Below are 27,470 nucleotides of genomic sequence, written 5' to 3'. Positions count from 1 at the left end.
TTTAATCATTATTCCCATTTTTAACATTTGATAGGTTTGTAACATATTTTATAGGTTCTGTGTGACATGTACAAAATCAAATCTTGAGAATGTGATAGCCGTTTAGCATAAAATCATGCATATATATAGAACATGTCTGAATTTTTTAAAGCCAAATTTTGCGAGAATTTTACCTTTGAAGCCCTATATCAAAAATTTGACATCACTGACCCCCATGTTATATTATGTCAAAATGATAGTGAATACATATTTAGGCAAACTGGATTAATCTTATAAAATTCTTGATATTCAAAAAGTTTTTATTTCAAATCCAATTGTAACTATTAAAGAAATTGTCTATTTTAAGTGCAAAAAGGTCACACAAAAAATTATGCAGCTTTTTAGAATTTTTTTTCGTAATCCCTCTATTCAATGTGACCATTGTGTATAATTAAAAACAATATTTGAAGAAATAAGTTTGCTTAATCAAAAATACTGACAACAAATCCTAATCAGGATGAAATTGCATTTTAGGTGCAAAAAAGTCAAATTAAATGGGCCTTAACTCAGAGGGATGGATACTGATCCCCCATTATCTTTGTATTTTTTAAGTTTGTTTTGTCTACAGATTTCAATGATATACTTCTCAAGAAAATCTTGATACATCAACATTGAGGAGTGGGATACCTTAAGCTACATGTGTATTCGGAAAACGACGAAACGTTGCAAATTATGCTATTTGATGCATGTTGTAGTTTCGGCATAACATTAACTTATTTCATAATACTGACAGTTTATATCACCTGCCAATCATTTATTTAAAAGGAATACACTGTTTCTGTACTGTTTACCGACAACTTTACAATTACAGCGCCTTTGAACTTATATGTGTATATGACATGGAATCCCGATCCCGATTCACGTGTGCTAGCCTGGTTCCCTGAGCTACCCATTACGCACAGGAACCAGGCTAGCTTACTGGTTACATACAGGCTGGTTACATTACCCCTGTCTCTCTCACGTCTTTACATCATCCCTGCCTCTATCACGTGGTTACATTACCCCTGTCTCTATCACCTCATAACATTAACCGTGTCTCTATCACGTCATAACATTACCCCTATCTCTATTAGGTCGTTACATTACCTCTGTCTGTATTACGTCGTTACATTATCCCTGCCTTTATCACGTCGTTAAATTACCCCCTCATTCTATCACATGGTTACCTTACCCCTGCCTCTAACACGTCGTTACATTATCCCTGCCTCTTTCCAAAATTCTGAAAATCCTAATCCGTGGGAGGGGGGGGGGGGGGGCAGTAGGTATACTTTTAACTTCAATTTCACTGTTTATTACCTTACTCTCAATTCAATTTTTACATGGTCGCAGAAAAGTGGGGGGGGGGGGGGGACCAACTCTATCTTAATTCAATTTTTTGTATGTAAATTTAAAAAAAATCTTTGCTGCGCAAAAACGTGGGGGGGAGGGTTACGCCCCTCCTGCCCCCCCCCCCCCCCTGCCTTGATGCTACGTGCCTGACGTGTTGACCATTGATGAAGGAGAAATAAAAAAACAAAGATTGGGTTATAAATATATATAAAGAGGATCCAGCGATTTTAATTAACATCTAAAAGCAATTTCTCCTTATACATGTACTTTTACCTTGGAGAAGAAGTGTGTCGAACAATCATGGCAAATGGATTCCTTATCTGTCTGCCAGAGGTCAATATGAAGAACAGGCCCCACAGGCATCAACATTTTCAAATCTCTTAATTCAGTCCTCAGCCCAAATCATTGAAAGAAGTGCATAAATATGAAGTAAAACTCAGACTTGAAGCTGAGTATTGACTTGAGGAAAGTTGGTGACGGTGGGGCCAGTGTTATTGAGTTGACGTACATACATTCCCCATTTTAATATTGGATAGAATAAACGCATTTTTTGTTTCTAGTTTATTTCCATAAACGTTAGCACAAACACTACATATTTAGATAAACGTGTGCTACACAAGATACATATTAGTACAAATATGAAATAATGCATTTATTTAGTAATGTTCACTATATACAGGTAGTTATTACATGTATTTAATTAGCGCACCACTCTCCTCTCTAGCTATATAAACACACCCTGAAACTATTTCAATATATACAGTTTTTAATATCAATACATCACATGATATAAACTTTAAATGCAATGAAACTTTTGACTTGACTTAATATTCTTTAGATCCTGTTAAAGGTTCAGAGAAACTCTGAGAAAGTAGATAATTTCCTTGAAAATGATTTTGAGGACACTTTGGAATTTTTTCAGAGTTCTCTTTAGAAAGTTTTGTTTTTAGCATTTTGAGCATCACATACAATGCACATACATCTACAAGATTCACTGAAGGGCTGCAAAATGTAGAAATAAAAATCAGAAGGTTTAGTTGACTTCCAGCTAAAGAATCATGCAAAAGCTTAGTAAAAAGAAGTCTGTTTTGGGGGTTTTTTTTGGTTTTTTTTAAAGAAATATTACCCTTTTTAAATTTGACACCGTTAACTGTTTAATAATTCAATTGTGAAAACATTAAATATTAAACATGTTGACACTCTAAAAGCCTTTATTTCAAAAGCTGTTTTCCTTAAAATATAAGCGCAAAACGTCACAGACACTTGTGCAGCTAATATAGTTTCTTAAAACAACAACTTTTTTGTGTTCTGAGCATTGCACATGATTTCGAGCAGTAGATGATGTTATTAGTTCCCTTTGTTAAGATTATTGTAACACATATCATAAAAACGAATTTTGGAAAAAAAATGAATATGTATGGTACGTATACACTTGAGTACACGTCATATATACTTACATTTTACTATATTTTTTCACTGGTACAAAACCCTCACCGCCCCCGCAAAAAATGATTAAATAAAAAATTTAAAAAAACAAACAAACAAAACAAAACAACCAAACAATCTTATGGACCACGTGCACGTGACGATGATTTATTTCTTGTCATCAAACATCAAGATCATCCAATTACATTTATCGGTGAACCATCTAACATCCTGTAACAAAAATGTACAGAAATTTAAGATGTACTTCCGCTATATGTATTTTTTTTAAAATTTGAGATCATAGCAACAATAAACAAGAGGCCAATAGGCCTTAATGGTCCCCTGAGAAGCATATAACTCATACACAAACTTGTCAACGAGTCTCATGTATGCATTAAATTAGGTTTCATTTTGGAGTAGAAAATTATAAATATGTAATGACGACCACCTACCTGCCTGAATTCTTTCAAAAAGAACTGTGAACCTATAATTTTGGTGAAAATCTTAAACCTCTGGTCTACAAAATCATGAATTCAATTTTCCTTTGAGGTGTGTGGGAGTAAAGAAGATAATTTTTATACATTGTATGCATTAACACCTATACATCCATTTTGGCCCTGCCCTAAAGTCAAAACCCATACTCCAGGGGACATAAAATTTAAAATTTTAGTAGAGGACTTCGTGGTAAACATAATAATGGAGTCAGTTTTTCATACAGACGTGTGAGAATAGAGAAGATTTTTAAACATTATATGCATTGACACTATATTGCCATATTGTCCCCCCCCCCTCCTCCATGTCTTGAACCCCTGACCCAGGGGCCATGAATTTCACAATTTAAGTAGAGGAGTTGGTGGACATCATAACCATGTAATTGTGGGAGTAGAGAAGAAAAAAATTTAAGATTTAAAACATTTTTACAATATGGCCATATTGGCTCAACCATATAGCCTGAACCCCTAACACAGAGGTCATGAATTTCACAATTTTGGTAGAGGGCTTCATGGACATTAAAACCAGGCATTTAGTTTTTAAAAAATATATATGGGAGTAAAGAAGATGATTTTGTAAGACTTAATACATTTTTACTATATGGTCATATTAGCCCCACCCTAGAGCCTGAACCCCTGACCCAGGGGCCATGAATTTCACAATTTTGGTAGATGGCCTCATGGACATCATAATCATGCATTTTGTTTTTAACAAATATATAAGGGAGTAGAGAAGATTTAAAACATTTTTACGATATGGCCATATTGTCCTCACCATGTCCTGAACCCATGACCCAGGGGCCATGAATTTCACAATTTAGGTAGAGGAGTTAGTGGACATCATAACCATTTATTTAGTTTTTTGCCCACATGTGTGGGAGTAGAGAAGAAGAGTTTTTAAGATTTAATACATTTTTACTTTATGGCCATATTGGCCCCATCCTAGAGCCTGTACCCCTGACCCAGGGGCCATGAATTTCACAATTTATGTAGAGGGCTTCATGGACATTATAACTATGCAACCAGTTTTTTCCTAACATGTGTGGGAGTAGAGAAGAAGATTTTTGAAAATTTGGCTCTTTTTTTTGCATATTTGGCCCCACCTGTAGCGTCCTAGGGGTGGTAGAGCCATGCATTTTACAATTTAGATTCCTCTTACCATAGAGATGCCTCACATCAAAAATGGTAACAATTAGCCTTGTAGTTTTTAAGAAAAAGTTAAAAATGTAAAATTATTAACGCACAACGGACAACGCACGGCGCACGTCGCACGACGCTCGACGACGGACGAAAACGGATAGCAATAGGGCACCCGAGTTTACTCAGGTGACCTAAAAAGCCCCACTGAATCGAAATAGTGTAGATGAAATAAAGCGTTATATTAAAACTGTAGTATATATATGCTCCTCGACTGAGTATGAAAACAATGCTTGTAGTGTGTTGGGATATTAATGAAACATAAAGTAGTCTGAACAAAAACGTTCATCTACTTTACATACGGGACTTCGCAGATGAAGTTTGCTTTCTTGGAGCAGTCGTCGTCGTTCCAGTGGGTGGTCGGCGCCGAGTGACCCACAATGATCTCCATGCAGTCCTCGTTGGAGCTGCTGTCGCTGGGGTTTCCCGGACTCCAGTCGGTGAAGCCCAGCCTCTGCATCGTGGGAATCCAGACCCAGTGTCCCTCTACAAACTCGTCCGTCCCTCCGATCCAGAAATTATCTATATAAGAAGATATATGATAATACAAGATTTATATAATGAACAGAGTTGGTGAGGGAAGGATGCATACACAGTAATCGAGGTGTGCTTGATAGGATGTATACATATATATGCATATATAATCGACTTGTGAATTTTAGTACGTTAAAAGAAGTATCGGTGTGTGTGCTTGGTTGAATGTGTACACAATTATCGGTGTGTGCGTGCTTTATATGATGTATCAACGATTGTATGCACGATTATCGGTGTGTGCTTGAGCTTGATTCCGGAATTAAAGGTCACGTTGTTCTTTAATAAGGTATATATACGAAATCAATTTCGATGCCTATTTTTTATTGTATGTTCTCAAAATTTTGTGAAATTTGAAGCCTATTAAATTACTTAAAAAAATTCAAGATGGCATCTTTCTCTTTTTTCAGTTTATATAAAAAGAGACTATTTTTAGCAATAGAGGAATTAGTGATAGAGGACAAAGCAAATGATGACTTGATAATGTAAATTATTCATTGTATTGTTTATTGGCTAAATTCAAATGAATTATAAGCTGTTGAAACATATGTACATAATTATAAATATATAATGCTACACTCTATCCAATCAAAATCAAACAGTTCGCTATTGACGTTAAACAATATTCTAAAAAAATATTATTCATACATGTACATTCATAGGAGGAGAGACCCTATAAATCAATAAATCAAATGATTATAATAATGATAATAATGATAATAATAGTAATATTAATAATAATAGTGATAGTAATAATACATCAGTTGGATGTACTAGTTATCCGACATCCCGTTTTTTACCTGCCTCACGCAGAAACATTGCGAGATGGCACAATTGTATGCGATTATGAATGGCAAGGAGTTGAACTAACTTAAACATTGAAGGACGAGACCAGTAATATTTTTTTAAATACAATACCCGTAGACTTTTATATTTATATTCATAAAGTCTCTTACTATGATCATGCATCAAAAGTAATTGCTGGTAAATAAACGTGTTTTCAGATTGTGTTTCTATGGCAACAAGATCTCCACCATTGAACCTTCTGCAGAAAGACTGGAATAGAAATTACATCAGGATATGAATTAGCAATTATTTACAAATTAAAGTCTTAATCCTTACTTAATATATTTTTTTTATGCTTAATATATATTATTGGATCATAGTAAAACGACCGCCTTTAGAAATTATGAACTTGATTTCTTGGGCTTCAGTTTCGGTAAATCGGGAAAGATTTGTGAGGGTAATATTGCAAACTCTAAAATATCAAACACTAAAGACATGTATTTAGTATTATTTGATATTACACATTGTATATTCCTGGTACGACATCATGAGCTGTATTTTAGAGAATTTAATTTTGCTGCCTGGACAAGCCAAGATGATAATTCTGTGTTTAGGTGAACCTAGGTGATGAATAGGTGGAAAATAAATCTTTAAAATCTTATAAAGATAAAGATTCCTATATAATGGAATATATATATATATATATATAGCAAAGCAATTTTTGTACTGAACGACAGTGATGTAATTTGTCTTTAATCAGTGCCTGAAAAATAGCTCCCCCCTAGGAAATATAACGTACAGAAGTTTGAAAACCATAATGTTATTATACTTTAATTTGGTCAATGTAATACTAAAGTAATTAGTTACATTTTCACCAAAAAAATCCAACATGAAAATTGCAGCTTATATTGCTTTAACCTACATCTAACTCTTTTAAAGGGAGCTTAATATATTTGTTCTACTGGATAAAATTAATCAAAATCGTCAAAAATAAGATCTCCGATTTATACATAGAATTTACATAGATTTTAGATAAAGAGCGGATTCAAATATACGATTTTACATTTATTTAACTTTAATTCACAGAGTTACCGTTCCTTAGTAAGATTACTAGTATATTACCCCCGCCTCGATCCTAATATGGCAGAGTTACCGTTTCTTAGTAACGTTACATTACCCCCGCCTCGATCTAAATATGACAGAGTTACCGTTCCATAGTAACGTTACATTACCGCCGCCTCGATCTCAATATTACAGAGTTACCGTTCCATAGTAACGTTACATTACCCCCGCCTCGATCTGTATATTACAGAGTTACCGTTCCTTGGTAACGTTACATTACCCCCGCCTCGATCCAGTCTGCCGCCAGGTGGGAGGAGAAGAAATAACAGGAGGTCCCATGTTGGAAAAATCCCTCAGGACACGCCTCTTGTGCTGTGTATACTTTAAATGAAATTGAATGTACAGCGATTTAATACTAAGACCACCAACGTAAAAGCTGTACGAAAAACACATTGGAGAGTTTATCTCATATCAAATTCCTTGAATTATTGAAAATTAAGATTATTTGATAATTTAGAATATTTTTACTTTGAAATATAAGGATCAAATCATGTTTAGCTATTTACAACAATTGTACAACTTTTCTGATAATAGTTGATAATAATAGTAGGACTGTTGATCACAATTTGAAATTTTTTAACTTAGGAAAACATCCAATCCCCACTTTAATTATTTATCAAATATAAGCTTATCATAAGTTTGTTTTCAACTACCATATTCTTTTTTACGATAACTTTATGGCTTATTACATATTAATAGAATTTTGTATCTATTAGTATACATAAAACATACAGTAAATCACGTTTCTATCTGTAAAAATAATCAGTTGTCTTTGTACCGAGTCAGGGGCTCCAACATGCAGATATTGTGTCGACACACATTAATAAGTTACTTATATAATAAGAAAATATTTTCCATGTTGCTATTTGGACATTTTATGAAATTGAATATTTTTAAAAAGTTCAACGATGTATCGGGGCATGCTTCAATCTAATAAAAATTAGATCTTTGATCCGCTCCTATTAGATCGCTTCTTTGTGTAGTGATCTATTAGGAGCGGATCAACGATCTCACTTTACATGTAATTAGATTAGGGTTTGCTTATCACAAATTTGGAATTTACAAGATATTCATTTTGTTCTTAAATATGCGTCGTTGTACTGATGTAGAAAACAATGCATGAACACCTCACTATAAAGTAAGAAGACGTATACCCAGAACCTTGTATAAGTCCAGTTATCCACAATACCAGAACTCGGTGCCACATTGTGAGTGTAAGTGTTGTCTTATCTGTTGAGTACGGAGGAACAGCTCTGCCATTAGTAAATATCCATGTATATAACGAATTTATACCCAAGTACATGTACTTACTTTTGGAAGTATGTTAACTATACTTTAAAAGACATTTAAAAGCAAAGACTTCATTTCTAGTCATTTCCCCCCACATTGTACAATGACAGGATTATAATTACAAACAACCTTTTATCATCAGACTTAGATTTGGTCACGCAAACGATAATGTTGTATAAATCAGGGTAAGGTTAGGAATTCAAAACTTATTTGGGGTATTATTATGAGAAATGTGAACAATTTACTAGGCTTTTCATTGTTAGGGAAAGAATACATTATGAAAAAAATTAGTTTTAATAGAAATTTTTCCATTCTAGATCTTTGTCTCGGTTACTATGGAACCGGTTACCCACAGCCCGACAGGAAACAACTATAGTGCTATATTATACACTATAATCAATTCAAAATCCTTTTTCTTAGGGGAAAATTGATAAATAAATTTCATGTTTATATCCATCAAACAAGCAAAGACGTTGGACTACAGTAACTGTTGAATAAACCTGAATTTTTATGACATATACTGTACTCTTATTCGCTTGTAAGAAATTTTCGCGAGGTTCGCGAAAGCCTTGTTGTCGCAAATATTTCTCGCCGCAGATCAGTATTTGCCATATTGGTGTACTGAAAAAAAAACCCCAAAAACAAAAAATAAACAGGTGTGGATTAGGCTTGGTCACGCAAACCGGTCGCCGTGAACCATTTCATCTCGCGGAAATCGCGAAATAAAGTCGTCGCAAATAATAGTTGGTTTACAATATTTGAACATTTCCAGCGGCTACTAGGAATAAAGTACATCAGAAGAGTTTATGAAAGGTTGCTGGTAGAATAAACACAAACATCTGTGTAACTTTATAGATATATTCGGAAACAAGTACAGAGTCACATAAACAATATGTAAACAACATCATCATGTACATCATCCAACGATATCGGGCCCACCTAGCGCACTGAAACAGAAAAATTGTAAACAGTTAAAAAAAAACAAAAAAACCAAAAACTCCCATGCAGGTCGCCCATCCGTTTTCATACGGTTTTTTTTTCAGACCAAGAGCTTCAAAAGACCTGCAGCTAGAATGGGGTTGTGAAGTGTAGCCCCATTATCTACTCGGAAAGCCAGATTTAAAAAACACACCTGAAAGACTACCAAGTATAGGCATATTGGACCTTATTTGTTGGAAAAAAGGGACCCATAAAATTCTCTGGCCGTCAGAAATTTACGAGGGCTCGATGGTCGTGGCCATTTTTAGAGTGTATAGTATTTATCTCCATTAGAAGGAGAGTCCCGTATAAAATTATAGGAAAATATCCAATTTTAAAAGGTAAAATATGTGGAGTTTTCCTTTTCTAAATAATAATTTACAGCTGTAGAAATCATATTTTAATATTTTAGACAGACCTGATGGTTAATTTGTTAACCAACCAGTCTCCTTTAAGAATATATTTCATAAATTTGTAATTCCATGACTTATATTATTATAACTATATAATTATTATAATTATATGTAAACGTACGGGACCTCGCAGATGAAGTTGGACCTGACTGAGCACACGGCGTCCTTCCACCGACCCCCCGCCTGGATCTGGAGACAGTCCTCGTGAGAACCGTGGCCGTCGTGATAACCTTGACCCCAGTCGGTGAAGGTCATTTTGTCCATGGTAGAGATCCAAATCCAGTGACCTTCAACAAACTCGTCCGTCCCGCCCATCCAAAAACTCTCTGAAAAGTACTTCAATATTAAATTATATAGATATAGAATGTATACATGATGTTTATATAGTAATATCAATGCTACATAAAGTTAAATTTGAATATTATGAACGATTTGGTTTAGACGCCAACTAATAAGCAATAAAGAGGCACCTGAATTATGAATATTTCAAATCGAGATAGTTCTTTCGAAATATATATTCCAATGATTTTTAACACAATCGCTAAGTTAAATATAAATTTGAAGATGGGTGGATAAGGCATGTAAAATGCGTATACGCGGACGGACAGGCTACTGAAAAATTAAAGTATCAATAAATCTGATGTTTTTTTTAAATCATTGAAAACAATATATATTTAACGAATCATTGATTTTCAACCTATAGGTGTGTTCAGTACTTGGAATATGTTGACTCAAACAGGCGTGTACGTATCAAAACCAGCAAATACTGTCATTTTTTTAGAACTTCAGGGCATTTTCTTTTATAGAGTGGGTTTGTGCTCCATATATTTTTCATAGTCTAATTAAGGTCTATTGGAAAACAAACCGATTTCAATCAACAAAAACGTGGAGAGATGACCCACTATACATTAAGAATATCATTTTGTATCCCAACAATTGTTCAACGTTTTGAAAAAATAATACCAAGTCCGGTAACTCGTGGCCTTAGTCACACATAATATTTAAAAAGCCCACTTTTTTGTGTCTGAAATGGCTCAGTGGTTAGAGTACCTGGCATAAGCTAACCTTATATCTCAAGGGTTTTTATGTTACGGGTTCAATACCACCAAAATTTCCGACAATATTTTTTTTCTTATTTTTTGTTAAATATATTAAAAATGACTACAGTTAGAAATTTTGCTTTTGCAAAGTTTTATTACGATATATTTGAATAAATATTAGGGAAAAATAAATTCAAAATTGTATTTCACAACTAAACCGAATGGGCATTTGCGCCATCTTATTCCCCCATCTTCTTATGAATAACTTAAGTATCCGTTTTCTAGATCTAGTATTTTTTAATTATAAAAAGCTTTAAGATAAAAGGAAGATGATAGCTAAGGTTTGCCCTTAAGAGAAATGAAATAAAAATTTACACCGATTTGTTCCTGATATTACTTAAATTAATATATGTACCTCTTTTTGCCAAAACATTTTTCTGGTATTTATTTATTATTATTTAAGAAATAAAGAATTCTTCGTTGTGTATATTGAGGTGACCAAAAACAATCGGGCGTGATCAAATCAATTAACGCCCAAAGGGCTTTACGATATATTTGTGATCAAATCAATTGATGCCCAAAAGGGCTTTATGATATACTAGTATTTGATTACACCCGACGTATTTGAACACCTCATGATAACCAAAGAAAGGTTCCTCATTACTGATATTAATAATATTTTCAGCAATTTGTTTTTTATTTTAAAACACCACGAAAGCTCAATGGTCGCGGCCATTTTTTACACTACGTATACATTAATCTCCTTCAGACAGTAAAGTAATGGGAAACATTCAATTTTTAAAGCTATAAAATTTGATGATTTCTTTGTCTAATAATAGTTCACAGCATGAAATATCATATTTAGAAAATTAACGTAAAAATTATCTGTACGCCCAAAGTCTCGTAAACTTCTTTACATTGTTTTCAGTTCGCATAATTATGCAAACACTGCGTGTGTCTTAACACTACGTCATTAACGTGACGTAAAATCAATGAACTTTATCGTATTATACAGGTACTTACTATCTGAACGCATAAAATGTAGTATTTGATACAGAAACTCGTTTTCTGAATGCGATTCGACGGCAACTAAGTCTCCCCCATTAAATCGGTTACAGAAAAACTGAAAAAGAAAAAAAATATTAAAAGACAAACAAATCAACAAGTTTAATACTACAAATACGTCATTTATTTGTATATGTGCTGTCGACAGTTTAACCTATAGCTATGTCATGAAGTCATTCAATCGCGTCTATAAGGTCACTGTTTTTGCTATCTGTATGTACATGTATATTTACGCCTACATTCCAGTGCCTCTGACCTACAATCGGTTTTGACGATTTTCCATTAAAGCTAGGGGCAAAGAGGACAACTTGTTGAGCAATACGTCAAAATTATCTGTTTCTCCTCCAAGATGATAATTCAGATCAGTGAAATAAATTTTTACCTAGCATTACATCCTAATTATCTTTATTTTTTTTCGTTAATGCGTTGATTGGATGAATTTTGGTCATAAAATCTGTCGCTCTGAACCTCAATTATTGATCACCCAAGCCCGTGCCTGCTTCAATGTACATGTAGAGTAAAACCTGAGTATTAATGACATACTGTATTCTATACACTGAAGAGTTCTTATATCGAGGTCCTTTATTAGCAGTTAGAGGGGTTTGCCCTTCGATGTAAAATCTTAATATTTCAGAGTAACCGTTCCTTAGTACCGTTACATTACCCCGGCCTCGATCTCAATATTACAGAGTTACCGTTCATTAGTAACGTTACATTACCCCGGCCTCGATCTCAATATTACAGAGTTACCGTTCCTTAGTAACGTTACATTACCCCCGCCTCTATCTTAATATTACAGAGTTACTGTTTCTTAGTAACGTTACATTACCCCGGCCTCGATCTCAATATTACAGAGTTACCGTTCCTTAGTAACGTTACATTACCCCCGCCTCTATTTTAATATTACAGAGTTACCGTTTCTTAGTAACGTTACATCATCCCGGCCTCGATCTTAATAGTACAGAGTTACCGTTCCTTAGTAACGTTACATTACCCCCGCCTCTATTTTAATATTACAGAGTTACTGTTTCTTAGTAACGTTACATTACCCCGGCCTCGATCTCAATATTACAGAGTTACCGTTCCTTAGTAACGTTACATTACCCCCGCCTCTATTCTAATATTACAGAGTTACCGTTCATTAGTAACGTTACATTACCCCGGCCTCGATCTTAATATTACAGAGTTACCGTTTCTTAGTAACGTTACATTACCCCGGCCTCGATCTCAATATTACAGAGTTACCGTTCCTTAGTAACGTTACATTACCCCCGCCTCTATTTTAATATTACAGAGTTAGTGTTTCTTAGTAACGTTACATTACCCCGGCCTCGATCTCAATATTACAGAGTTACCGTTCCTTAGTAACGTTACATTACCCCCGCCTCTATTTTAATATTACAGAGTTACCGTTTCTTAGTAACGTTACATCATCCCGGCCTCGATCTTAATATTACAGAGTTACCGTTCATTAGTAACGTTACATTACCCCCGCCTCTATTTTAATATTACAGAGTTACCGTTCATTAGTAACGTTACATTATCCCGGCCTCGGTCTCAATATTACAGAGTTACCGTTCCTCAGTAATTTTACATTACCCCGGCCTCGATCCAGTCAGCTTCCATGCTGGAGGAGAAGAAGTAACAAGAGTCACCATGCGGGAAAAACCCCTCCGGACACGCCCCCTCAACCGTGGTCACTACAAACAATATATAGGTCAGTGGCTATCGCTGTGCTCTGGTCTATACATCCTTTACTACTAAAATCAGTAGGTGTGAACCGTAAATACCAGTGTTTCTGGTAACGTTTTCAATCGTAAGGGTTACTTAAAAAGTACACTGAAATATCTAAAATATATTGAGAAGTCATATAAATGGACTTTTATATTAAGTTAGTTTATATGTTAAAGGGGCATGGTCACGAGTTTGGTCAAATTCTGTTTTTATTATTTAGATGCTTAAGAAATTCATTTCTAATGTTCAAATGAAATTTGAGAGTCAGTCGTTAAGTAATAAGCAAGATACAGAGCTCATAATTCTTTGATATGTAAACAAGGCTCGTGCCCTGTTTTTGTTTACATAGGTTTAATATACCGGTAAAAAATCTTGTTCATGCTGATGTGTTATCTTCTTATTAATTTTCAGCATGAATTAACAGTTTCTTACGTTTAACACATTCATTTTAGGTTTGAAATTGGAATTTTTCCTTCAGCATTTAAAATGTAAACAAAATAAATGCTTTGTTTACATAGTAAAGAATTGTAAGAACTGTAACTTGCTTATAACTCAACGAATGACACTCAAATTTTGGTTGTTTATTAAAAATACCTTACTAAAGCATTGTAAAGTTAACATTAAAATTGGAAAAAAAATTGACCAAAAACGTGACCATGCTCCTTTAAATTGTTCACAAACATATGAACATTTACAAAAACATATTTAGATTAATTATAATTTAAGAACGAGTCTGTCCTAAAAAGTCTGCAAGTTAAAGCGAGTAAAGGGTAAAGTAAGTGTGACTGAACCTGCTGACAGGATGATACACCACAGACCTAGTCCAGAACGCACGGAAATCATAGCCATTGTAGTACCTGCATATCTCTCACTAGTGTCCAGTATGGGAAGCCATAACGGCAATTGCTATAGAGGAGCTAGAATTCTAAAACTAATACAGATTTTTTTTACCTAACTTAAATGTTTAAATAAAGAGAATAGGGATTTATTTATTTTTTTAAATATTATATCAAAAATTTTCAAACGTTTCATCATATGGGTGTTTTTACTTTGACAATTCAGATTTATTGCCAGTACTTGTGTTGTCTGTATGGTAGGGGCATGATGGATGTAAATGATTCATGTATGTATATGGTTCATAAGTTTGTGTGTAAATGAAAGAAAAAAAATGTCTATAGCTATTTAAACCTCCTCCACCTACGCCTATGATCAGTGACTAATATGTGTGTGTGTGTGTGGGGGGGGGGGGGAGGAGGGGGGTATAAAATGCCTTTGTAGTAACTTACTTTACTGAATCTCAATCTCCTTGAGAGTTTATTTTTTTTTTTGGGGGGGGGGGAGGGGGGTGGTTGGGGGAATTAATGGGTGGCGCTAGGTGTGGATAGTGCTGAGTGGCTTAAGAAGTAGGGGAGGGGGAGGATTAAAGGTCGTGCCGTCAATACACGTGCCTGTATAAGTAAGTGTTCACTTTTCTGAGCTTTCCTTTATCATCAACAACAAAGTGAGACACGAGGTTGGAGAATATATCGTAACAAGGATGTGCGAAACAGTTCTCTACCAATAAGACGCTAGTAACCCCCCCCCCACCCCCCCCACCCCCCCCCCCCCCCCCCCCCCCGAGATGCTATACGTTGATATATCTGCATAGTGCCCATCTCTGCATTGTTCACTGTTTTCGGTTATAATATTGACGTTATATCATAATAATAAGAAGAATTATACAGGACTTTTATTCAACCTACACGATAATTTAAACCGTTCGTCTTGAGAAGTTTGAAGTGCAGGGCATAGATCAAACAATTAACGCACTCGGTTAACCGCAAAAGTCATTTAAACAACTGCAAATTATCACAGTCGGCAGTGGATTAAATCGGCATTATCTATTGATACGCCATATTTCCTATGATTATCACAGAGATATTAAATCTTTAGTTCCAATCCATTGTCAGATAATCTGGGGCCTGATACGTCATTAAATCTACATAGGAGCAACCCCCAATACCTGCCGCAGAATATCTCTTTACAGGGTAAACAAACATAATTAGTTACTGAACAAAACCTAAGACGATTTGCGACCTTTAAACCTGTTCATTTCTGTCAAAACATTTTTCTATGGATGAATTGTCACTTTCACTCTACCGAAGTGTGTACGAAGCTAGTCGCATGTCGGGTTTTAATTGATTTCTCGACTATTTTTATTTTCATTTGTCGAATCTTGAGGATATATTCATTAAGTGTGGGTTTTTAAAGCTTCATTCATATTCAAAGATAAACAAATTCAAGAGAGAAAAACTGACTTGAATGTGCCATACAGAGGATAAATCTTGGCTGTTATAATTCAAAAGAATTTGTGTTCAGAAAAAATGGAATACACCTTACTCAATAAAAAAGCTCTAAAGTTATGAATTGTGCCAAATTCCTGTCTGGATTAACGTGAAATGTCAAACACAGAACAAGCATCTGCCGCCTCGTGCCCCGCCGATACCCCTGGAGCCGATCCCCCAACTTCAACCCCCGGGGACCCCCCTCGATACGTTGATAGGCGCCGCTCCTGGCTGACGGAGGATGTCCCGGATGTTGATGACGATGACTCGATTGATGACGCCATCATGTTACCCATCCTGCCCCTGGAGTTGGCCGTGGTGTGCTGTATGACGAACTTCCTACTCCCAGGAGTAGGTCTGTAGGCTTTTTTCAGATGTGCATTATTTATATCTACCACTTATGGTATGCGCAGATAGAGGTTGGTTGAAGGTGGGGGTGGGTTAGCATCTCTCTCTGTCTCTCTCTGTTTTTTATGGTACCTAGTACAAAAATTTGAGCTAACCTGTTTTAACTAAGGTAGAATATCAACCTTTTTTGTTTAAACATAGCCTCAAATTATAGATTCTACAATTTACGTGTAATGAAACGAGTAATTGCATACATACAAAATAAAACGATCTGAATATTATAAATAGTGGTTTACATTACAAGTCTGTACATTGACTGTAATACACATCGTTAAGGATACAGGTAGCTTCGGCGTGTCAACCTGAATTTTTTCCGTAACGCTCTAAAGATCTATACACACAACAGAGTTTCCCATTGTAAATGATCCATTCTCCTTTGTAGGCACTATGATATCCGGGTTCTCCGTTCTGTGCTGCGCCAAGACGGACGATCTGACCCCCAAACAGCGCTACATCTCCAGCCTCGTTGTGGTGGTGATTGGGGTCCTCCAGCTGCTGATGGTGTCCTGTTTTCTGATTGGTTGGATCTGGAGCGGAATCTGGGGAGTGTCTCTGATAGGAAACTCAGGTTAAATCATAACTCTACACAAAATGTAACATTGATATGAACAACTGTCAGTGACAAAGAGTTGAACTTATTAAAGTAAAAAATAGTCGAGAACATTTTTGCCGTGAGAATTCTTCCTTTTTACCCTTTTAAAATAACAAGTGAAAACATTTTATTGAAATTTATAAAGGAAAATTTAAACATATTTATCCCTTCGGAAGGACAACTCGCAATTTTTAATAAAAATTTATCATAATTTTTCATAATACAAACTTCTGTATTTTGTACGTGTACAAACTTACTCATATGATACTAGATTTAATCAAGTTATTTAGCAAGTGTTTGCATCAGTTACAAAATTCTTTATAATAATTTTAAATATATGTTACAGCCGAGTACTATAAAGAAACAGAGACTTCGAACTGGCGGAATGACAGCCGGCGGCGTCTGCGCCCTCGCTCCAACCTGATCTACCCGATGCGGGCCCGCTCCAACATCCGGTACCACAGCCCACCCCCACCCTACGAGATGTACCGGAGTCCTCCGCCCGGCTACTCTATGCCTGGACAAACGCTAGATACGCAGCAAACGGATCTGGAAGCTCAGGAAGAAATGGAAATTCCTGCGGAGCCCGAGCCCGACCGAAATTTAGATATGGTAGATTGTTTTGACCTTTTATGCAAAAGATCTTTGATAATCAAATTGAAAAAAAAGATTATTAAAATACTTAAACCACCAGATTTTCAGAGGGTTTTTTTTTTCAAGAATAAGAATTCAGAAAAGAGAGATCAATCATATCAAATACACAATTGTATGGTTTCCATTTTTTATGAAAAATATAATCCGTCTTATTATTAACACTTTCTCATAATACGGCATGAACTTTTAGGTAGAGGAGCGAATAGTACGAGACGAGGCAAGTAACCCCCGGCCCCAGTACTGGAAGTGTGCAGTCTGTCAGAAGCAGAACAACTCATCGGAACACAAGGTAAAGTATACAGAAGCTAGGAGTGTTAAATACTTCAATTCTTCAGAATATTTCATAAAGTAAAAACAATGAGTGACATTTTACAGAATATAGTCAAATGAAAGATTGAAGTATTCATTGATTTGTATGTAAAACCTAACTTAGCAAGAAAATCTTTAAAATTACCTTTGGATTTATTTAAAAAAACAAAACACAATATCTTGAAGAATTGACAGCAGGTACAAGTACCTCGATTTAGGTTTATAAAACTTAGATAATTCATACCGCAAAAAACTTCGATGTATAACTAAAGATAAAAAAAAAAGACATACGTACGGGAGAATTAAACAGTCTGATGTAGATAGCCATGCGTGTATATTACATGTACATGTATATACCTAACCCACCGTATAATAGGACTGTTTCTGTTCACAGTTCCAATGTACACGCTGTATAGAGAACGTGTGCGGATCCTGCTACCAACAACAAATCACCATACCTAACGGGGAGCGGATCCCAGTCTGTGAAACGTGCTACAACGAACTAACGCTCAACGATTGTGTGACTTGATTAAAGCCCCCTCCACGTGCTTCCTCTTCAATTATTTTATGATTCTGTTAGATGCCTTTTTAAATGTTTTATATTTTCATCATTAGTATTTATGTTGTTGTGAAAACTATGCAGCTAAACAGAGTCAGGGAAGATGAAACCCTCGGGAGCTACGTGTATTAAAATGTTATTATAGAATCTGACATCTGTCCATAAGCCAGTACCAATATCTATTTAATGAATTAAAATGTTCGTCCCTATCAAAATATTGTCCTATTTGCTGGAATTTATGCATGTAATATTTTAAAAGTATTTATTTCAAATATTAGTGAATGTTCCTGACAGGGTGAACATGTGTTGTGTCTTCGGGGTCGAAGACTATTTAAGGAGGGAGGAATGTAGTAGTTGGGGATATATGGACCGTGGATATCGGCCTGTATGGTAGCTCAGTGGTAAAGCCCCTGACTAGAGTTGCAGGGGTTCAGTGTTTTTAGTGTAGTTATATGTTTATTCCTCCTTTCCTTCTGTATACTCTGTCCCAAGATATCCTGGATTCACATTTTACTAAATCACTCGATATTAATAGATACGTATTACTATACCCCAGATTTCATCTCAATTGAAACGCCCCCTCAAGTTTATCAGGTTTTAATACATTGTTCAAAATGACACGGGGATGTCTACAAGTATTGCAACAGGCCCAAATGATAGCGTTGAAAAATTGCGGTAGTATTCAGAGTGTCTTCCGAATAAAGAAAAGATGTCAAAATCCACCGTGATAAATCTCCGTAAGAAATTTGTTTTTGTTCCTGTAATTTTTTCCAAGTAAAAAGGATTACGAGTGAATGAAGATGTTAGATATTTACCCTTTCATGTACTTGAATTGCACATCTTTGACAGGTATTTGTTTTATTAAAAATCGTCCAAATGTGCAGCATAGATCTTTGGACATACTATAAATGCATAAATACATAAATATAATGTAATTCCTTTCATTAATAATTTTCACCAAAAAGATTTATAGTTAAATATATATTTTAAAGGACCATTATTACAGACAAATAAATGAGGAGAAGCCCAATAATATCACACAAAATTTGTAATCACCAAAACCAGGATCCACCTATGTTCAGCGAGATCATAGCCGAAAGGGAAGTTACTCGTGTATTACAGCAATGTTTACAAGCAAAACAGGTAAGACTAATACTCAAAGTTGTTTTTTTCCTCTTGAAATTTAAGTTTAAAGAATTTAAAGTCCTTTTATTCAAATATCTGGACTCAAAAAATAGCGTATATTAAAACTAATCAACTGATATATCTGTACAATATTCTTAAAATTTTGTGTTTAAGGATGACGTTTACTCAGAATGAAAAAAAAAATCCACTGATGATAATGAAAAACCATATATTGTGTGTTATAGTCCTTTGCTTGTATTGTTATTTTTCACTTTCAGAAAAGTAGGTCAATGACCTACTTTTTGAGTTAATGGCCATTGAATATTTATTGAAAAATCAAGAAAAATCCCATAAAATTTTACACTACGATTGAGATTTTCTTAATCAAAAAAATATCACAAATAATTAAACACTTTAAAAAATAAGATACACTTTATGAATGGTAGTGGCACTAAATAAGTACACAACATTAAGATTTCAGCATAAATTTTTAAAAATAATTCAGTCCGAATTTCCTCTATAATTTTTCAAATCCCTTCCCATTTTTTATTCAATTTTACAAAAAATTGAATGATGATAATACAAAAACATTTATGGTATTGAACTACTTAAATTGACCTTATTCTGTTGGCATAAAATTTATATGAGGTCAATGATCTTTTGAGATATGGTGTCTTTTATCGTTTTTAAGCATTTTTCAATATTTTTATTATTCATGCCATAAGATTATTTTTATGAATAAGTGATGTAAAACTAAGGGAAAATATGCAAAATTACATACACTTAAATATAAAATCCTAACTTTTAACATTAGACTACTGCCAAAAAACTTTTAGCAGAAAACAAAATCTGCAAAATTTAGTCCGAATTTTCTCTGTTTGACTTAAAGTCAATTTTTGTTTGAGCCTAATTTCATAATAAAGTAAAACTATTCAATGTTTTGTCAATAATAATTCATTTCATAAATACTTCTTGTGTTTAGAACAAATTTTACTCATTACATTGAACTTTATAACAATCGGAATTTGAGAACTCAAACCCTGAGTAAATAACACCCTTAATAGTTGAATCTAACCCCCGCTTTTATATTTAATATGACATGTGCGGACATGTCATTTTTATTAAGCAGGAGTTAAAGTCAGGGGATTTGCACTCAGGAACAAGTCCAACACTCTAACCATTTTGTACACAAAGTGAAGTTATAGTTTTGATCGTCCTCGTCAATAGCGGAATGTCTGGCCCCGCCATCACCAACTTTCCTCAAGTCAATACTCAGCCTCAAATCTGAGGTTTGACCTCAAATTTATGCATGTTTCTGTTGAGGATTTGAGTTGAGGAATGAGTTGAGGGATTTGAAAATTTTGGTGACGGTGGGGCCAGGTGTGTGCTATATCTATGACCGTATACTGATGAGCCAAGGTATTCTCAATCAGATATATTTGCATTTACCATGTATTGTTCCCTCTATTTTTTACGAAAACTTATAGTTAAATCATAGCTTAATAGAAACAGCCAGACTGAAATCTACACGTCCCGTTTATCGATTGGTCGAAATCTACAGCAGCTGGAACTGACAAGAAACTGACAGGACAGAAATTAATACGCCCTGTTTATCGACTGGTCGAAACCTACAGCAACCTATGAAAAATCAAAGTACTGAAAGAACTGACACGAGTTGATGCTTCAGAAATTAGACATTTATTGCCCCTTTTCTGCTCTCAATAAGCAGAACTTGAAATAAATAATAAATAAAGTATATGGGTATCTTATTATACTAGGCCACAACATATCAAAGATAAAAAATCATGAATCGTGAAAGATCATTTTTTAAATTATCTAAATATTCTTTAAATTGACTTCGACAGAACATTTAAAATTTCATTTTTCCTTTTTCTTTATGTTCAGAATGGTTAATTTGGGTATTTTTAATGTCTTGCCAAAATTTAAAAGTCATATATTAAGGGAGAAGCACGATTAAGAGTTTTTATTTCTTTGTTTTGTAAGCAATACCCGAGTCTTGTTATTGTTTACATATGTGTTTTGTTAGTATGAATTTCCATCAAATGTGCTGTCTTCTGTTGATAATCTAAATATCATATAGAGGGATGTTCGGCCATCTTTTACATTTGAGGGTCAAAATGTAAACATATATTGAACTGGTTTGTTTTTGCCCAAAACTGACTAAAACAGTTGTCATAACATAAAAAGGCAATAAATATGAGTTCTACTTGTTGTTTAGTCTGCAAATTACGCATACAAAAACAGGAAAACAGTACAACACCTTTTTTAAAGCTGCATGATCCGATTTTATATCAAATTTTGTGTACGCTTTTAAACGATGGTTATGCTAAGTATGTGTATGATAACAGACATTGCGGTAGTTTTCCCGGTCAATTAAGCCATATATCAATGAAAATAATTATAGTTTTTTTAACAAAACAAACGTCATAAAAAGGGTATCGCGTTATTTCGCCTCATATCCAAATTCGTCCCTGCAGTCGAGGTGGGGATGATTGTATTACGACTTTGACATCGAGTGTTAATGTGAGTTGTGGCAAAACAAAAATAAGATAATTGGTTTGTATGGATAATAATTAGACCATGCAGCTTTAAACAGGTGGTTTGTATTGCTATGTCGATCAACACAAATAATGTTAAGTTCATTCATTCGGCCACATTTAATTAATGTTATATTTATCTTTCTCATAATTAAATTATATAGCTACCTTCTATACCGGTACCTTATTATTAGGTAGAGGGTTGCTATATATTTTTTATTATGAAAAAATGTATATTGTATGTGCCTGTGATTTATCGTATTTACTTCAATGAAAGCAAACCGTCAATATGATCAAATGATGGTCTCTTTTTCTGTCATTCCTTAAATTATTATACTTCTTTTCAGAACCTTCATCTATTTTTACATTACATTTCAAACCATTTTTACAAAACTGCATGGACACAAATTTTTTAGAGGGTTTAATAAATCACATGCACGTGACGTTTTAAACTTTTCTCTTTAAAATTCTTTTTTTTCATTTAGAGAAAAAAGTTTTTTAAAAGGTCAGGTGCCTGTGTTATATCTAAACAATAAAATGCTTTCTTGGGTGATTCATGGGGGATATGATGGTGGCGACATAGCAGAAAAAATACATTATCCGCGTTAGCGGGTTATATAATATTTTTCTGCAATGTTCGCTACCTTCATAACCCAAATGAATCATCAAAGACGCATTTTATTGTTTTTATTTACACCTTTTTAACAAATTAATAAATTGATTGTAAAATTAACAAAATTACTGTTAATGTACAGCAGTACGTTAGCTAAAAGAAACACCAAAATCCTCCCCATTATTATATTCCGTGCAGTCCGTGATTTTTCTTAGGTTGCTGCGTAGTTTTTGACCAATCGATAAACGGGGCTGGTAGATTTCCGTCTTGTTGTTTTTATTATAGAGCATTTAAAGTTATTCTACATTGATATATAAATATAATATACTAATATAAAATTCAAATCATTACACCAAAAAGCAAAAAAAAAAACAAAACAAAAAAAAAAACAAAAAAAATGACAAAATTATACTCATGTCCAAAATGCACACCATTAACTACAAACTACCATTCTATAGACTGGGTAAAATAGTTTTCCTCTGTTTATCAAACCGATTTGTAAAAAAAAATCATGTTTATGATACTATTTCTTAATCAACGCTATGAAACGCATTCATGATCTTGAATTTCAACTCTTGTGTGGGGAAAACGTTAGACGTCCACCACTGAGCTGAGCTCATCTGCATAAAAGCGATTACAGCGCGGATATCACTGAAGTTTCATGTACATGTACATACGTCAAATTTAATTATAGCGACATTTTTATCAGTCAATTAAAATGTTCTTAGTTATGAAGAAACATACTTGATATGTTTTATACAATTTATTGATGGCAACAATAATGTATCCTTAGTATATGAAATGTGTCAGAAGATTTTCCTTGAACCTATATTCTTGTGCGGATTGATATCAATTAACAGAAAGAAAATCATGATTTTTTGTTGATTAAAATACGATGACAACAAATTTTACCTCCGATAAAAGAAGTCATCCTTTCATGATTCATATCATTGCATTTTGATAATTGATGTATTAGTCTGACCATCAATACGAAAATGTGATTTAACCCAGTGATGGGAAACCCCTTTGCAGTGACTATACTGAGTTGATATACATCAACTCGTAATCACGGACTGCACGAAGTAATCATGATGATGTCAGACTCAAGTCTCTCATGAGACGGTTGGCTGTTTTTTTAGCTAACGTACTTATGTACATTAACAATAATTAAATGAATTTTACTAACTTTATATAATCAATTTATTATTAAGTTAAAAAATGTTAATATAAACAATACAATACTTTCTTTGATGATTCATGCGGGTTATGAAGGTAACGATCATTGCAGACAACGTATAACCCGCTAACACGGGTTTTGTATTTTTTTCTACAATGTCTCTACCTTCATATACCGAATGAATCATCAACGAAAGCAATTTATTGTTTATATTTTACCGGTGTGATACCTTGAATTTAGAGGGATTGATGGTCGTGGCCATTTTTATACTGTAGTGATCTCCTTTAAATAGAGAGTTCTGGATCTATATAAGAATATAGGAAAATGTCCAAATGTAAATGATTTAATATATGGATTTTGTCTTTGCCAGATAGTTGTAAATCGCTAAAACACTATGTCTAAAAGTTTAAGGAAGATCTGAAGGCTAATTTGTTGACCACATCCAAGGTTGAAGTTTCCTAAACTCATTCTTAATTCCAATAAGTCAACTCTTTCTGAATACTAATATTTAAAAAAAAAGAAAAGAACAAAAGCCCCCACCCCTCACCTGCTGAATCTAAACCTAGATTCAATCAAATCATCATTTACATGTATGGACGATTTAGATTTTAAACTACACTTAGTCAAATAATATTCAAGCTACAAGTACAATTTTTTTTATAAATTATATTTTTTTTAAATTTTTTCATAACAGTTAAAGTGACAATGACGACTTTCTTAGATAGGCGAGTTGAGTTTCACTCGTAAACTGTTTGTAAACCACTGTTTTATGGTATGGCATGATTTATTACAGTCTTGTAGCGAGTGCATCTCGCCGGCGAGCTCTGTGAACCAGTGCGCGGGAAAAAGAACAAGCTAAACCTACAAATCCATCAAGTATTGTTCAGAAATTTCTAAGCCCCGTAGTGTTATGCCAAAAATGCCTGACATTTAATTAATAACTTAGGGTCCTTGAGGTTTGAAGACACGTTTTGACTATCGCAAAGCTTTGCTAAGACCCATGAGAATCTTCCATTCCTTCGTTTTGAGTCGTGATACGTAAACAAATGAATACAGATTTTTGTGACCGGCTTCAGACTTCGAGCCCTCCTTCATCATTAATCATGCATATGATTAGTTTTTATGGTTTTTTTTACTTTGATAGAGAGATTATATATAAACAAGCAAGTTAGAGCCATTGATACTTTACTATCATATCGATCCAATTCTACTTCTGAGTTCAAGATGATAAAGATTTAGAAAAAGTTTTTTTTTCAATTAATACTATATATGGAATTTAAAGAATTCTAATCTTAATTAAGATACAGCGTCATATAATTTCTACTCCTTCATCAGATGTCAAATAACATGCAATACAGCGAGTTCAGTTTATTAAGGTATCTCACTCCTCACGTTTTGATTTCATTGCGCAGATGAACATTATATCTTAAATAAATATCATTTTATTTATTAAATCATAACAGAAAGATTATTATTTCATAATTACACAACATTCATAAAGAAAATTCATCTGAATTCGAGAAACAAACAAGTTTGTTTTTTTTATGGGGGGGGGGGGGGGGATTGGGAACTACTTTTTCGAGCGGAATGTTTTTTAAAGACGAAAATGATAGAAACAAGCAATTTTATGAAAGAAAAAAAAATCCATTACTTTTCTTTTTATTATACTTTATTCATTATTTACATTTTAACAGTTGATGGGTTAGTAACAAATTCTATTGTTTTTGTTTGACAGATGTCAATTATATACTTCTCAAAAAATTTCTGACTGGCAAAGAGTCCGTCAGGGATGCAGCAAAATCTTGCCACCTGTGACTGTAACAGACATAGCAGATGTTTTAAAACTCCCGGAAACAATTGAAAGTGAGATCAGATACATGATTCTTGATATTGCCAATGTTATTCGCTATCGCGGATGTATTTTATATTAAAGCAAATTTAGAAATCACGAAAGTTTTCTGCTAAATGGATCAAATACCTCATTTATTGTAAGATGATAAAGAAAGAAATTGCTAACAATGTTTCCAAAATTCAGTCAGAAAATTTGTCATTGTTGTTACTGGTGCAAACTTTTGAACCAGTAAAAAAATGGACACAAATTTTGGCTAGCTAAACTCGATAGAAGTCCAGATGTTGCTATAAACCATTGGCACAAAGAATGTTCTTTATGGCATATTCGTCTCCTGTGATGGTATAGCCATAGAAGTTTTGGTCTCGAAGTGCAAACGTGTTACAGGTCGCAATTACCGAGATGTTCTACTTTAAAAGCTCAAGAAATATTGTCAGAAAAGACACCCTGTGTCAGGATTTAGGCATGTTTGTAACTTAAGGAGAGGGCTCAAATAGACAGATTGTCTGCTTCCTAATCTTTATTATGTGATGTTTTACATAGCAAAATGTTGTTTAAATCAAATATTCGTAACTTCATGATAATGTTCTATTACATACATCTGTGCTTATGAAGCATTTTTTGAAGTCAGAGAAGGTCACCATCTTCTCATACCTACATCTACTATATTCTTCAGATATACGGTAGCCCGATACAACTTTTTCCTTTTTCTAAAACTTCTAGAACAATTGCTTTTCTTGCCGTCCTTAAAAGTCCTTGTTTCAGTCATCAGTCAGTGCCTCAAAGTTTACTTATATCAACGTACAGTGACACATTGTAGAAATAGACTTATAGATTGGAATTATGTATTTCAGAAAATACTTATATAATGTTATATAATTAAGTCGAATGCTTATTTAAGTATCTCTCTTACTAATTTTTTTGTCAAATGATAGACCATCAATGTTTTGGAAAGGGAAATGCTTTATTATATTAAAGTAAAAATATTTTAAAATTAACATTTTCTTAAAATTATATGTTACATCTACTAGAAAGTTTTGAAAGAAAGTAGAAAACATAGATGACATCGTTTAATATAACACTTTATCTTTCAATTAACATGCAGATTATGACGAAAGACCTTATGCCCTGCACATTATTGAAGCAGAAGGCACTCCGTATAGTGTACATCAGTGTTCTAAGTGTCAGGAGGACACAGAGTACTTTTGTGACTCATGTCTATGTCATCTGTGTCAGAGTTGTAAAGAAAACCACCAGAAAAACCTCAAAACAATAGACCATTATGTTGCCCCATACCGTGATAAATGCAGTCAAATCGCAAAACAAGAGATCTGTGCAAGACATCGAAATAATCTTTTTAGAAAGTGTTGTGAATCTTGTTACTTTCCAGTGTTTGATTTTTGGCACATGAATCTAATCATACAAGGAGCTTGTTACAAAAATCGGCAACAACATGGAAGAACCATGCACACTGTGAAAAATGAGGCTCTCTTTTACAGACCCTTTCTCTTGACGAAAATCAAAGATGATATCAAAAACTGCCAACCAGAATTCTCCCTCTTTCAATCAAAGATGTTAAAAAAGGCCCACACACTGCAGTTTAGCATTGACAATGCCCTATATGATCTGTTGAACTATGTGTTTTGTGACTTTGATTTCAAACATAGATGTTTAAAACAGAAGACAGAAATGATAACATACATTTCAAGTCTACAAAGATACGAATGGATATATGAACATTCATCAAACAGTCCGTTGCAATTCCTTTCATCCTTAAAGAAAGACATCCTACCCCCGATAAATATTACTTTCCACACCAGCCAATTTTATATGACTGAGTCACTCAACAAAGAGCATGTGAT

At 34.1% G+C, this 27,470-nt stretch overlaps 3 protein-coding genes across 3 annotated transcripts; 1 reads left to right on the top strand and 2 right to left on the bottom strand.

Moving 5' to 3' along the window:
* Window positions 1–2,928: 2,928 nt before the first annotated feature.
* Window positions 2,929–8,194, bottom strand: LOC105319960 (perlucin). Its single transcript, XM_066083120.1, has 5 exons — window positions 8,082–8,194; window positions 7,141–7,241; window positions 5,969–6,068; window positions 4,784–5,003; window positions 2,929–3,024 (listed from the first exon to the last, which is right to left on the bottom strand). The coding sequence occupies exons 1-5, from the start codon at window positions 8,125–8,127 to the stop codon at window positions 2,988–2,990; spliced, it is 504 nt and encodes a 167-aa protein (XP_065939192.1). The 5' UTR covers window positions 8,128–8,194; the 3' UTR covers window positions 2,929–2,987.
* An 860-nt stretch (window positions 8,195–9,054) lies between these two features.
* LOC105319961 (perlucin) lies at window positions 9,055–14,315 on the bottom strand. Its single transcript, XM_066083122.1, has 5 exons — window positions 14,232–14,315; window positions 13,306–13,406; window positions 11,665–11,764; window positions 9,723–9,927; window positions 9,055–9,157 (listed from the first exon to the last, which is right to left on the bottom strand). Exons 1-5 carry the CDS (start codon window positions 14,287–14,289, stop codon window positions 9,127–9,129), a joined length of 495 nt encoding a protein of 164 aa, XP_065939194.1. The 5' UTR covers window positions 14,290–14,315; the 3' UTR covers window positions 9,055–9,126.
* A 1,133-nt stretch (window positions 14,316–15,448) lies between these two features.
* On the top strand, window positions 15,449–18,406 carry LOC105319962 (uncharacterized). The gene is made up of 5 exons (XM_011417700.4): window positions 15,449–16,119; window positions 16,555–16,740; window positions 17,111–17,376; window positions 17,609–17,707; window positions 18,122–18,406. Exons 1-5 carry the CDS (start codon window positions 15,879–15,881, stop codon window positions 18,254–18,256), a joined length of 927 nt encoding a protein of 308 aa, XP_011416002.3. The 5' UTR covers window positions 15,449–15,878; the 3' UTR covers window positions 18,257–18,406.
* The last annotated feature ends 9,064 nt before the right edge of the window (window positions 18,407–27,470 follow it).

Source organism: Magallana gigas, chromosome 4, assembly GCF_963853765.1.
Source record: "Magallana gigas chromosome 4, xbMagGiga1.1, whole genome shotgun sequence".
Lineage (NCBI taxonomy): Eukaryota > Metazoa > Mollusca > Bivalvia > Ostreida > Ostreidae > Magallana > Magallana gigas.
This window is presented reverse-complemented; position numbering and strand designations above follow the sequence as displayed.

Excerpts from the sequence above, each read along its gene's own strand:
- LOC105319962 (XM_011417700.4), top strand. The coding sequence starts at position 15,879 with ATGTCAAACACAGAACAAGCATCTGCCGCCTCGTGCCCCGCCGATACC. Across the intron at positions 17,377-17,608 it reads CCGACCGAAATTTAGATATG|GTAGAGGAGCGAATAGTACG; the intron begins GTAGATTGTTTT and ends ATGAACTTTTAG. Across the intron at positions 17,708-18,121 it reads ACAACTCATCGGAACACAAG|TTCCAATGTACACGCTGTAT; the intron begins GTAAAGTATACA and ends TTCTGTTCACAG.
- LOC105319960 (XM_066083120.1), bottom strand. The coding sequence starts at position 8,127 with ATGTGGCACCGAGTTCTGGTATTGTGGATAACTGGACTTATACAAG. Across the intron at positions 7,242-8,081 it reads GATAACTGGACTTATACAAG|TATACACAGCACAAGAGGCG; the intron begins GTTCTGGGTATA and ends TTTCATTTAAAG. Across the intron at positions 5,004-5,968 it reads ACTTTTGATGCATGATCATA|ATAATTTCTGGATCGGAGGG; the intron begins GTAAGAGACTTT and ends CTTCTTATATAG.
- LOC105319961 (XM_066083122.1), bottom strand. The coding sequence starts at position 14,289 with ATGGCTATGATTTCCGTGCGTTCTGGACTAGGTCTGTGGTGTATCATC. Across the intron at positions 13,407-14,231 it reads GTGTATCATCCTGTCAGCAG|TGACCACGGTTGAGGGGGCG; the intron begins GTTCAGTCACAC and ends TATTGTTTGTAG. Across the intron at positions 9,928-11,664 it reads ACATTTTATGCGTTCAGATA|AGAGTTTTTGGATGGGCGGG; the intron begins GTAAGTACCTGT and ends AGTACTTTTCAG.